At 41.9% G+C, this 14230-nt stretch overlaps 1 protein-coding gene across 1 annotated transcript in view; it reads left to right on the plus strand.

Moving 5' to 3' along the window:
- chtf18 (CTF18, chromosome transmission fidelity factor 18 homolog (S. cerevisiae)) overlaps window positions 1–14230 on the plus strand; it is a gene marked incomplete at its 3' end in the record, with an annotated part of 89211 nt that overhangs the window by 45163 nt on the left and 29818 nt on the right. The window contains exons 9-12 of the mRNA XM_065016145.1: window positions 13370–13467; window positions 13702–13825; window positions 13933–14069; window positions 14137–14230. Of these exons, the coding sequence (XP_064872217.1) occupies window positions 13370–13467; window positions 13702–13825; window positions 13933–14069; window positions 14137–14230 (453 nt within the window). The remainder of the gene's footprint in view (window positions 1–13369; window positions 13468–13701; window positions 13826–13932; window positions 14070–14136) is intronic.

Here is a 14230-nt window from a genome sequence, read left to right on the forward strand (position 1 = left end):
CTACACATCACACAGACTGATAAATACAAGGTAGGTAGACCTACACAGACTGATAGATACAAGGTAGGTAGACCTACATATCACACAGACTGATAGATACAAGGTAGGTAGACCTACACGGACTGATAAATACAAGGTAGGTAGACCTACACAGACTGATAGATACAAGGTAGGTAGACCTACACAGACTGATAGATACAAGGTAGGTAGACCTACACAGACTGATAGATACAAGGTAGGTAGACCTACACAGACTGATAAATACAAGGTAGGTAGAACTACACAGACTGATAGATACAAGGTAGGTAGACCTACACAGACTGATACAAGGTAGGTAGACCTACACAGACTGATAAATACAAGGTAGGTAGAACTACACAGACTGATAGATACAAGGTAGGTAGACCTACACAGACTGATAGAACAAGTAGGTAGACCTACACAGACTGATAAATACAAGGTAGGTAGAACTACACAGACTGATAGATACAAGGTAGGTAGACCTACACAGACTGATAGATACAAGGTAGGTAGACCTACACAGACTGATAGATACAAGGTAGGTAGACCCACACAGACTGATAAATACAAGGTAGGTAGAACTACACAGACTGATAGATACAAGGTAGGTAGACCTACACAGACTGATAGATACAAGGTAGGTAGACCTACACAGACTGATAAATACAAGGTAGGTAGACCTACACAGACTGATAGATACAAGGTAGGTAGACCTACACAGACTGATAGATACAAGGTAGGTAGACCTACACAGACTGATAGATACAAGGTAGGACTAGATACAAGGTAGGTAGACCTAGACTGATAGATACAAGGTAGGTAGACCTACACAGACTGATAGATACAAGGTAGGTAGACCTACACAGACTGATAGATACAAGGTAGGTAGACCTACACAGACTGATAGATACAAGGTAGGTAGACCTACACAGACTGATAAATACAAGGTAGGTAGACCTACACAGACTGATAGATACAAGGTAGGTAGACCTACACAGACTGATAGATACAAGGTAGGTAGACCTACACAGACTGATAGATACAAGGTAGGTAGACCTACACAGACTAGATAGGTAGGTAGACCTACAAGACTGATAGGTAGAGGTAGGTAGACCTACACAGACTGATAAATACAAGGTAGGTAGACCTACACAGACTGATAGATACAAGGTAGGTAGACCTACACAGACTGATTAATACAAGGTAGGTAGACCTACACAGACTGATAGATACAAGGTAGGTAGACCTACACAGACTGATAAATACAAGGTAGGTAGACCTACACAGACTGATAAATACAAGGTAGGTAGAACTACACAGACTGATAGATACAAGGTAGGTAGACCTACATATCACACAGACTGATAATACAAGGTAGGTAGACCTACACAGACTGATAGATACAAGGTAGGTAGACCTATACAGACTGATAGATACAAGGTAGGTAGACCTACACAGACTGATAAATACAAGGTAGGTAGACTTACACAGACTGATAGATACAAGGTAGGTAGACCTACACAGACTGATAAATACAAGGTAGGTAGACCTACACAGACTGATAAATACAAGGTAGGTAGACCTACACATCACACAGACTGATAAATACAAGGTAGGTAGACCTACACATCACACAGACTGATAGATACAAGGTAGGTAGACCTACACGGACTGATAAATACAAGGTAGGTAGACCTACACAGACTGATAGATACAAGGTAGGTAGACCTACACAGACTGATAGATACAAGGTAGGTAGACCTACACAGACTGATAGATACAAGGTAGGTAGACCTACACAGACTGATAAATACAAGGTAGGTAGAACTACACAGACTGATAGATACAAGGTAGGTAGACCTACACATCACACAGACTGATAAATACAAGGTAGGTAGACCCACACAGACTGATAGATACAAGGTAGGTAGACCTACACAGACTGATACAAGGTAGGTAGACCTACACAGACTGATAAATACAAGGTAGGTAGAACTACACAGACTGATAGATACAAGGTAGGTAGACCTACACAGACTGATAGATACAAGGTAGGTAGACCTACACAGACTGATAAATACAAGGTAGGTAGACCTACACAGACTGATAGATACAAGGTAGGTAGACCTACACAGACTGATAGATACAAGGTAGGTAGACCTACACAGACTGATAGATACAAGGTAGGTAGAACTACACATCACACAGACTGATAGATACAAGGTAGGTAGACCTACACAGACTGATAGATACAAGGTAGGTAGACCTACACAGACTGATAGATACAAGGTAGGTAGACCTACACAGACTGATAGATACAAGGTAGGTAGACCTACACAGACTGATAGATACAAGGTAGGTAGACCTACACAGACTGATAGATACAAGGTAGGTAGACCTACACAGACTGATAAATACAAGGTAGGTAGACCTACACAGACTGATAGATACAAGGTAGGTAGACCTACACAGACTGATAGATACAAGGTAGGTAGACCCACACAGACTGATAGATACAAGGTAGGTAGACCTACACAGACTGATAGATACAAGGTAGGTAGACCTACACATCACACAGACTGATAGATACAAGGTAGGTAGACCTACACAGACTGATAGATACAAGGTAGGTAGACCTACACAGACTAATAAATACAAGGTAGGTAGACCTACACAGACTGATAAATACAAGGTAGGTAGACCTACACAGACTGATAAATACAAGGTAGGTAGACCTACACAGACTGATAGATACAAGGTAGGTAGACCTACACAGACTGATACAAGGTAGGTAGACCTACACAGACTGATAGATACAAGGTAGGTAGACCTACACAGACTGATAGATACAAGGTAGGTAGAACTACACAGACTGATAGATACAAGGTAGGTAGACCTACACAGACTGATAAATACAAGGTAGGTAGACCTACACAGACTGACAGATACAAGGTAGGTAGACCTACACAGACTGATAGATACAAGGTAGGTAGAACTACACATCACACAGACTGATAAATACAAGGTAGGTAGACCTACACAGACTGATAGATACAAGGTAGGTAGACCTACACAGACTGATAGATACAAGGTAGGTAGACCTACACATCACACAGACTGATAAATACAAGGTAGGTAGACCTACACAGACTGATAAATACAAGGTAGGTAGACCTACACAGACTGATAAATACAAGGTAGGTAGACCTACACAGACTGATAGATACAAGGTAGGTAGACTCACACAGACTGATAAATACAAGGTAGGTAGACCTACACAGACTGATACAAGGTAGGTAGACCTACACAGACTGATAGATACAAGGTAGGTAGACCTACACAGACTGATAGATACAAGGTAGGTAGACCTACACAGACTGATAGATACAAGGTAGGTAGACCTACACAGACTGATAGATACAAGGTAGGTAGACCTACACAGACTGATAGATACAAGGTAGGTAGACCTACACAGACTGATAGATACAAAGGTAGGTAGACCTACACAGACTGATAGATACAAGGTAGGTAGACCTACACAGACTGATAGATACAAGGTAGGTAGACCTACACAGACTGATAAATACAAGGTAGGTAGACCTACACATCACACAGACCGATAGATACAAGGTAGGTAGACCTACACAGACTGATAGATACAAGGTAGGTAGACCTACACAGACTGATAGATACAAGGTAGGTAGACCTACACAGACTGATAAATACAAGGTAGGTAGAACTACACAGACTGATAGATACAAGGTAGGTAGACCTACACATCACACAGACTGATAAATACAAGGTAGGTAGACCCACACAGACTGATAGATACAAGGTAGGTAGACCTACACAGACTGATACAAGGTAGGTAGACCTACACAGACTGATAAATACAAGGTAGGTAGAACTACACAGACTGATAGATACAAGGTAGGTAGACCTACACAGACTGATAGATACAAGGTAGGTAGACCTACACAGACTGATAGATACAAGGTAGGTAGACCCACACAGACTGATAAATACAAGGTAGGTAGAACTACACAGACTGATAGATACAAGGTAGGTAGACCTACACAGACTGATAGATACAAGGTAGGTAGACCTACACAGACTGATAAATACAAGGTAGGTAGACCTACACAGACTGATAGATACAAGGTAGGTAGACCTACACAGACTGATAGATACAAGGTAGGTAGACCTACACAGACTGATAGATACAAGGTAGGTAGAACTACACATCACACAGACTGATAGATACAAGGTAGGTAGACCTACACAGACTGATAGATACAAGGTAGGTAGACCTACACAGACTGATAGATACAAGGTAGGTAGACCTACACAGACTGATAGATACAAGGTAGGTAGACCTACACAGACTGATAGATACAAGGTAGGTAGACCTACACAGACTGATAAATACAAGGTAGGTAGACCTACACAGACTGATAGATACAAGGTAGGTAGACCTACACAGACTGATAGATACAAGGTAGGTAGACCCACACAGACTGATAGATACAAGGTAGGTAGACCTACACAGACTGATAGATACAAGGTAGGTAGACCTACACATCACACAGACTGATAGATACAAGGTAGGTAGACCTACACAGACTGATAGATACAAGGTAGGTAGACCTACACAGACTAATAAATACAAGGTAGGTAGACCTACACAGACTGATAAATACAAGGTAGGTAGACCTACACAGACTGATGGATACAAGGTAGGTAGACCTACACAGACTGATAGATACAAGGTAGGTAGACCTACACAGACTGATACAAGGTAGGTAGACCTACACAGACTGATAGATACAAGGTAGGTAGAACTACACATCACAGACTGATAAATACAAGGTAGGTAGACCTACACAGACTGATAGATACAAGGTAGGTAGACCTACACAGACTGATAAATACAAGGTAGGTAGACCTACACAGACTGACAGATACAAGGTAGGTAGACCTACACAGACTGATAGATACAAGGTAGGTAGAACTACACATCACACAGACTGATAAATACAAGGTAGGTAGACCTACACAGACTGATAGATACAAGGTAGGTAGACCTACACAGACTGATAGATACAAGGTAGGTAGACCTACACATCACACAGACTGATAAATACAAGGTAGGTAGACCTACACAGACTGATAAATACAAGGTAGGTAGACCTACACAGACTGATAAATACAAGGTAGGTAGACCTACACAGACTGATAGATACAAGGTAGGTAGACTCACACAGACTGATAAATACAAGGTAGGTAGACCTACACAGACTGATACAAGGTAGGTAGACCTACACAGACTGATAGATACAAGGTAGGTAGACCTACACAGACTGATAGATACAAGGTAGGTAGACCTACACAGACTGATAGATACAAGGTAGGTAGACCTACACAGACTGATAGATACAAGGTAGGTAGACCTACACAGACTGATAGATACAAGGTAGGTAGACCTACACAGACTGATAGATACAAGGTAGGTAGACCTACACAGACTGATAGATACAAGGTAGGTAGACCTACACAGACTGATAGATACAAGGTAGGTAGACCTACATATCACACAGACTGATAAATACAAGGTAGGTAGACCTACACAGACTGATAGATACAAGGTAGGTAGACCTACACAGACTGATAGATACAAGGTAGGTAGACCCACACAGACTGATAGATACAAGGTAGGTAGACCTACACAGACTGATAGATACAAGGTAGGTAGACCTACACATCACACAGACTGATAGATACAAGGTAGGTAGACCTACACAGACTGATAGATACACGGTAGGTAGACCTACACAGACTGATAGATACACGGTAGGTAGACCTACACAGACTGATAAATACAAGGTAGGTAGACCTACACAGACTGATAGATACAAGGTAGGTAGACCCACACAGACTGATAGATACAAGGTAGGTAGACCTACACAGACTAATAAATACAAGGTAGGTAGACCTACACAGACTGATAGATACAAGGTAGGTAGACCTACACAGACTGATAGATACAAGGTAGGTAGACCTACACAGACTGATAGATACAAGGTAGATATACCTACACTGACTGATAGATACAAGGTAGGTAGAACTACACATCACACAGACTGATAAATACAAGGTAGGTAGACCTACACAGACTGATAGATACAAGGTAGGTAGACCTACACAGACTGATAAATACAAGGTAGGTAGACCTACACAGACTGATAAATACAAGGTAGGTAGACCTACACAGACTGATAAATACAAGGTAGGTAGACCTACACATCACACAGACTGATAAATACAAGGTAGGTAGACCTACACATCACACAGACTGATAAATACAAGGTAGGTAGACCTACACAGACTGATAGATACAAGGTAGGTAGACCTACACAGACTGATAGATACAAGGTAGGTAGACCTACACAGACTGATAGATACAAGGTAGGTAGACCTACACAGACTGATAGATACAAGGTAGGTAGACCTACACAGACTGATAGATACAAGGTAGGTAGACCCACACAGACTGATAGATACAAGGTAGGTAGACCTACATATCACACAGACTGATAAATACAAGGTAGGTAGACCTACACAGACTGATAGATACAAGGTAGGTAGACCTACATATCACACAGACTGATAGATACAAGGTAGGTAGACCTACACAGACTGATAGATACAAGGTAGGTAGACCTACACAGACTGATAGATACAAGGTAGGTAGACCTACACAGACTGATAGATACAAGGTAGGTAGAGGACTGATAAATACAAGGTAGGTAGATCACACAGACTGATAAATACAAGGTAGGTAGACCTACACAGACTGATAGATACAAGGTAGGTAGACCTCACACAGACTGATAAATACAAGGTAGGTAGACCTACACAGACTGATAAATACAAGGTAGGTAGACCTACACAGACTGATAAATACAAGGTAGGTAGACCTACACAGACTGATAGATACAAGGTAGGTAGACCTACACAGACTGATAAATACAAGGTAGGTAGACCTACACAGACTGATAAATACAAGGTAGGTAGACCCACACATCACAGACTGATAGATACAAGGTAGGTAGACCTACACAGACTGATAGATACAAGGTAGGTAGACCTACACAGACTGATAGATACAAGGTAGGTAGACCTACACAGACTGATAAATACAAGGTAGGTAGACCTACACATCAGACTGATAGATACAAGGTAGGTAGACCTACACAGACTGATAAATACAAGGTAGGTAGACCTACACAGACTGATAAATACAAGGTAGGTAGACCTACACAGACTGATAGATACAAGGTAGGTAGACCTACACAGACTGATAGATACAAGGTAGGTAGACCTACACAGACTGATAGATACAAGGTAGGTAGACCTACACAGACTGATAGATACAAGGTAGGTAGACCTACACAGACTGATAGATACAAGGTAGGTAGACCTACACAGACTGATAGATACAAGGTAGGTAGACCTACACAGACTGATATATACAAGGTAGGTAGACCTACACAGACTGATAAATACAAGGTAGGTAGACCTACACAGACTGATAGATACAAGGTAGGTAGACCTACACAGACTGATAGATACAAGGTAGGTAGACCTACACAGACTGATAGATACAAGGTAGGTAGACCTACACAGACTGATAGATACAAGGTAGGTAGACCTACACAGACTGATAGATACAAGGTAGGTAGACCTACACAGACTGATAGATACAAGGTAGGTAGACCCACACAGACTGATAGATACAAGGTAGGTAGACCTACATATCACACAGACTGATAAATACAAGGTAGGTAGACCTACACAGACTGATAGATACAAGGTAGGTAGACCTACATATCACACAGACTGATAGATACAAGGTAGGTAGACCTACACAGACTGATAGATACAAGGTAGGTAGACCTACACAGACTGATAGATACAAGGTAGGTAGACCTACACAGACTGATAGATACAAGGTAGGTAGAACTACACATCACACAGACTGATAAATACAAGGTAGGTAGACCTACACAGACTGATAGATACAAGGTAGGTAGAACTACACATCACACAGACTGATAAATACAAGGTAGGTAGACCTACACAGACTGATAAATACAAGGTAGGTAGACCTACACAGACTGATAAATACAAGGTAGGTAGACCTACACAGACTGATAAATACAAGGTAGGTAGACCTACACAGACTGATAAATACAAGGTAGTTAGACCCACACATCACAGACTGATAGATACAAGGTAGGTAGACCTACACAGACTGATAGATACAAGGTAGGTAGACCTACACAGACTGATAGATACAAGGTAGGTAGACCTACACAGACTGATAAATACAAGGTAGGTAGACCTACACATCACACAGACCGATAGATACAAGGTAGGTAGACCTACACAGACTGATAAATACAAGGTAGGTAGACCTACACAGACTGATAAATACAAGGTAGGTAGACCTACACAGACTGATAGATACAAGGTAGGTAGACCTACACAGACTGATAGATACAAGGTAGGTAGACCTACACAGACTGATAGATACAAGGTAGGTAGACCTACACAGACTGATAGATACAAGGTAGGTAGACCTACACAGACTGATAGATACAAGGTAGGTAGACCTACACAGACTGATAGATACAAGGTAGGTAGACCTACACAGACTGATAGATACAAGGTAGGTAGACCTACACAGACTGATATATACAAGGTAGGTAGACCTACACAGACTGATAAATAGAAGGTAGGTAGACCTACACAGACTGATAGATACAAGGTAGGTAGAACTACACAGACTGATAGATACAAGGTAGGTAGACCTACACAGACTGATAGATACAAGGTAGGTAGACCTACACAGACTGATAGATACAAGGTAGGTAGACCTACACAGACTGATAGATACAAGGTAGGTAGACCTACACAGACTGATAGATACAAGGTAGGTAGACCCACACAGACTGATAGATACAAGGTAGGTAGACCTACATATCACACAGACTGATAAATACAAGGTAGGTAGACCTACACAGACTGATAGATACAAGGTAGGTAGACCTACATATCACACAGACTGATAGATACAAGGTAGGTAGACCTACACAGACTGATAGATACAAGGTAGGTAGACCTACACAGACTGATAGATACAAGGTAGGTAGACCTACACAGACTGATAGATACAAGGTAGGTAGAACTACACATCACACAGACTGATAAATACAAGGTAGGTAGACCTACACAGACTGATAGATACAAGGTAGGTAGAACTACACATCACACAGACTGATAAATACAAGGTAGGTAGACCTACACAGACTGATAAATACAAGGTAGGTAGACCTACACAGACTGATAAATACAAGGTAGGTAGACCTACACAGACTGATAAATACAAGGTAGGTAGACCTACACAGACTGATAGATACAAGGTAGGTAGACCTACACAGACTGATAAATACAAGGTAGGTAGACCTACACAGACTGATAAATACAAGGTAGGTAGACCCACACATCACAGACTGATAGATACAAGGTAGGTAGACCTACACAGACTGATAGATACAAGGTAGGTAGACCTACACAGACTGATAGATACAAGGTAGGTAGACCTACACAGACTGATAAATACAAGGTAGGTAGACCTACACATCACACAGACCGATAGATACAAGGTAGGTAGACCTACACAGACTGATAAATACAAGGTAGGTAGACCTACACAGACTGATAAATACAAGGTAGGTAGACCTACACAGACTGATAGATACAAGGTAGGTAGACCTACACAGACTGATAGATACAAGGTAGGTAGACCTACACAGACTGATAGATACAAGGTAGGTAGACCTACACAGACTGATAGATACAAGGTAGGTAGACCTACACAGACTGATAGATACAAGGTAGGTAGACCTACACAGACTGATAGATACAAGGTAGGTAGACCTACACAGACTGATAGATACAAGGTAGGTAGACCTACACAGACTGATAGATACAAGGTAGGTAGACCTACACAGACTGATATATACAAGGTAGGTAGACCTACACAGACTGATAAATAGAAGGTAGGTAGACCTACACAGACTGATAGATACAAGGTAGGTAGAACTACACAGACTGATAGATACAAGGTAGGTAGACCTACACAGACTGATAGATACAAGGTGGGTAGACCTACACAGACTGATAGATACAAGGTAGGTAGACCTACACAGACTGATAAATACAAGGTAGGTAGACCCACACAGACTGATAGATACAAGGTAGGTAGACCTACACAGACTGATAAATACAAGGTAGGTAGAACTACACTGACTGATATATACAAGGTAGGTAGACCTACACAGACTGATAGATACAAGGTAGGTAGACCTACACATCACACAGACTGATATATACAAGGTAGGTAGACCTACACATCACACAGACTGATAAATACAAGGTAGGTAGACCTACACAGACTGATAGATACAAGGTAGGTAGACCTACACAGACTGATAGATACAAGGTAGGTAGACCTACACAGACTGATAGATACAAGGTAGGTAGAACTACACAGACTGATAGATACAAGGTAGGTAGAACTACACAGACTGATAAATACAAGGTAGGTAGACCTACACATCACACAGACTGATAAATACAAGGTAGGTAGACCTACACAGACTGATAGATACAAGGTAGGTAGACCCACACAGACTGATAGATACAAGGTAGGTAGACCCACACATCACACAGACTGATAAATACAAGGTAGGTAGACCTACACATCACACAGACTGATAAATACAAGGTAGGTAGACCTACACAGACTGATAGATACAAGGTAGGTAGACCTACACAGACTGATAAATACAAGGTAGGTAGACCTACACAGACTGATAGATACAAGTTAGGTAGACCTACACAGACTGATAGATACAAGGTAGGTAGACCTACACAGACTGATAGATACAAGGTAGGTAGAACTACACAGACTGATAGATACAAGGTAGGTAGACCTACACAGACTGATAGATACAAGGTAGGTAGACCTACACATCACACAGACTGATAGATACAAGGTAGGTAGACCTACACAGACTGATAGATACAAGGTAGGTAGACCTACACAGACTGATAGATACAAGGTAGGTAGACCTACACAGACTGATAGATACAAGGTAGGTAGACCTACACAGACTGATAGATACAAGGTAGGTAGACCTACACAGACTGATAGATACAAGGTAGGTAGACTCACACATAGCAGGTTAATCTGTCCTCCTCCCACTAGGTGGTGCTGCTGTCTGGTTATATAGCTGTTAGTATATATACTATTAGGTTAATATAGCAGGTTAATCTGTCCTCCCACTAGGTGGTGCTGCTGTCTGGTTATATAGCTGTTAGTATATATACTACTAGGTTAATATAACAGGTTAATCTGTCCTCCTCCCACTAGGTGGTGCTGCTGTCTGGTTATATAGCTGTTAGTATATATACTACTAGGTTAATATAACAGGTTAATCTGTCCTCCTCCCACTAGGTGGTGCTGCTGTCTGGTTATATAGCTGTTAGTATATATACTACTAGGTTAATATAACAGGTTAATCTGTCCTCCCCCCACTAGGTGGTGCTGCTGTCTGGTTATATAGCTGTTAGTATATATACTACTAGGTTAATATAGCAGGTTAATCTGTCCTCCTCCCACTAGGTGGTGCTGCTGTCTGGTTATATAGCTGTTAGTATATATACTACTAGGTTAATATAACAGGTTAATCTGTCCTCCTCCCACTAGGTGGTGCTGCTGTCTGGTTATATAGCTGTTAGTATATATACTACTAGGTTAATATAACAGGTTAATCTGTCCTCCCCCACTAGGTGGTGCTGCTGTCTGGTTATATAGCTGTTAGTATATATACTACTAGGTTAATATAACAGGTTAATCTGTCCTCCTCCCACTAGGTGGTGCTGCTGTCTGGTTATATAGCTGTTAGTATATATACTACTAGGTTAATATAACAGGTTAATCTGTCCTCCTCCCACTAGGTGGTGCTGCTGTCTGGTTATATAGCTGTTAGTATATATACTACTAGGTTAATATAACAGGTTAATCTGTCCTCCTCCCACTAGGTGGTGCTGCTGTCTGGTTATATAGCTGTTAGTATATATACTACTAGGTTAATATAACTGGTTAATCTGTCCTCCTCCCACTAGGTGGTGCTGCTGTCTGGTTATATAGCTGTTAGTATATATACTACTAGGTTAATATAACAGGTTAATCTGTCCTCCTCCCACTAGGTGGTGCTGCTGTCTGGTTATATAGCTGTTAGTATATATACTACTAGGTTAATATAACAGGTTAATCTGTCCTCCTCCCACTAGGTGGTGCTGCTGTCTGGTTATATAGCTGTTAGTATATATACTACTAGGTTAATATAGCAGGTTAATCTGTCCTCCCCCCACTAGGTGGTGCTGCTGTCTGGTTATATAGCTGTTAGTATATATACTACTAGGTTAATATAACTGGTTAATCTGTCCTCCTCCCACTAGGTGGTGCTGCTGTCTGGTTATATAGCTGTTAGTATATATACTACTAGGTTAATATAACAGGTTAATCTGTCCTCCTCCTACTAGGTGGTGCTGCTGTCTGGTTATATAGCTGTTAGTATATATATATACTACTAGGTTAATATAGCAGGTTAATCTGTCTTCCCCCCACTAGGTGGTGCTGCTGTCTGGTTATATAGCTGTTAGTATATATACTACTAGGTTAATATAACAGGTTAATCTGTCCTCCTCCCACTAGGTGGTGCTGCTGTCTGGTTATATAGCTGTTAGTATATATACTACTAGGTTAATATAACAGGTTAATCTGTCCTCCTCCCACTAGGTGGTGCTGCTGTCTGGTTATATAGCTGTTAGTATATATACTACTAGGTTAATATAGCAGGTTAATCTGTCCTCCCACTAGGTGGTGCTGCTGTCTGGTTATATAGCTGTTAGTATATATACTACTAGGTTAATATAGCAGGTTAATCTGTCCTCCTCCCACTAGGTGGTGCTGCTGTCTGGTTATATAGCTGTTAGTATATATACTACTAGGTTAATATAACAGGTTAATCTGTCCTCCCCCCACTAGGTGGTGCTGCTGTCTGGTTATATAGCTGTTAGTATATATACTACTAGGTTAATATAACTGGTTAATCTGTCCTCCTCCCACTAGGTGGTGCTGCTGTCTGGTTATATAGCTGTTAGTATATATACTACTAGGTTAATATAACAGGTTAATCTGTCCTCCTCCCACTAGGTGGTGCTGCTGTCTGGTCCTCCAGGTTTAGGGAAGACCACTCTGGCCCACATCATCGCTAAGCATGCTGGGTACAACGTGGTGGAGATTAACGCCAGGTGGGTTTCCCATAGTAACTAAGGGGTTGTTGACGCTGTGGTTTCCCATAGTAACTAAGGGGTTGTTGATGCTGTGGTTTCCCATAATAACCTAAGGGGTTGTTGATGCTGTGGTATCCCATAATAACCTAAGGGGTTGTTGATGCTGTGGTATCCCATAATAACCTAAGGGGTTGTTGATGCTGTGGTATCCCATAATAACCTAAGGGGTTGTTGACGCTGTGGTTTCCATAGTGATGACCGCAGTGCGGAGCTGTTCCAGAAGCGTATCGACACAGCGACCCAGATGAGGTCAGTGCTGGGAGCCAATGAGAAGCCTAACTGCCTCATCATCGACGAGATCGACGGAGCGCCCGCCGTAAGTCCCGCCCACCGCTCCGTCCCTGCCCTTCTATTGGACCACTCTCACCTAGCCTCATCTCAGAGTAATACCTCTCTCTCTCTCTCTGTGTGATTGGTCGGCAGGCTGCCATCAGCATCCTATTGGCCACTCTGAACAGGAAGGACAGCCAGGGGGCGGAGTCAGAGGCGGAGCCTCTAAAGAAGAAGAAGAAAAAAGAGTCGGTCCTCCTCCGACCAATCATCTGCATCTGTAACGACCTGTAAGAGACGGAAAGGGGGGAGGGATTTATCTCTATCTGTGATCTGATTGGTTCTCTGTCCTGTCAGGTATGTTCCAGCCCTGAGGCCTCTGAGGCAGCAGGCGTTTCTATTGGCCTTCCCCCAGACACAGCCTTCCCGCCTGGCACAGAGACTGGCTGAG

The sequence above is a fragment of the Oncorhynchus nerka genome, unplaced genomic scaffold (genome assembly GCF_034236695.1).
Source record: "Oncorhynchus nerka isolate Pitt River unplaced genomic scaffold, Oner_Uvic_2.0 unplaced_scaffold_1119, whole genome shotgun sequence".
NCBI lineage: Eukaryota > Metazoa > Chordata > Actinopteri > Salmoniformes > Salmonidae > Oncorhynchus > Oncorhynchus nerka.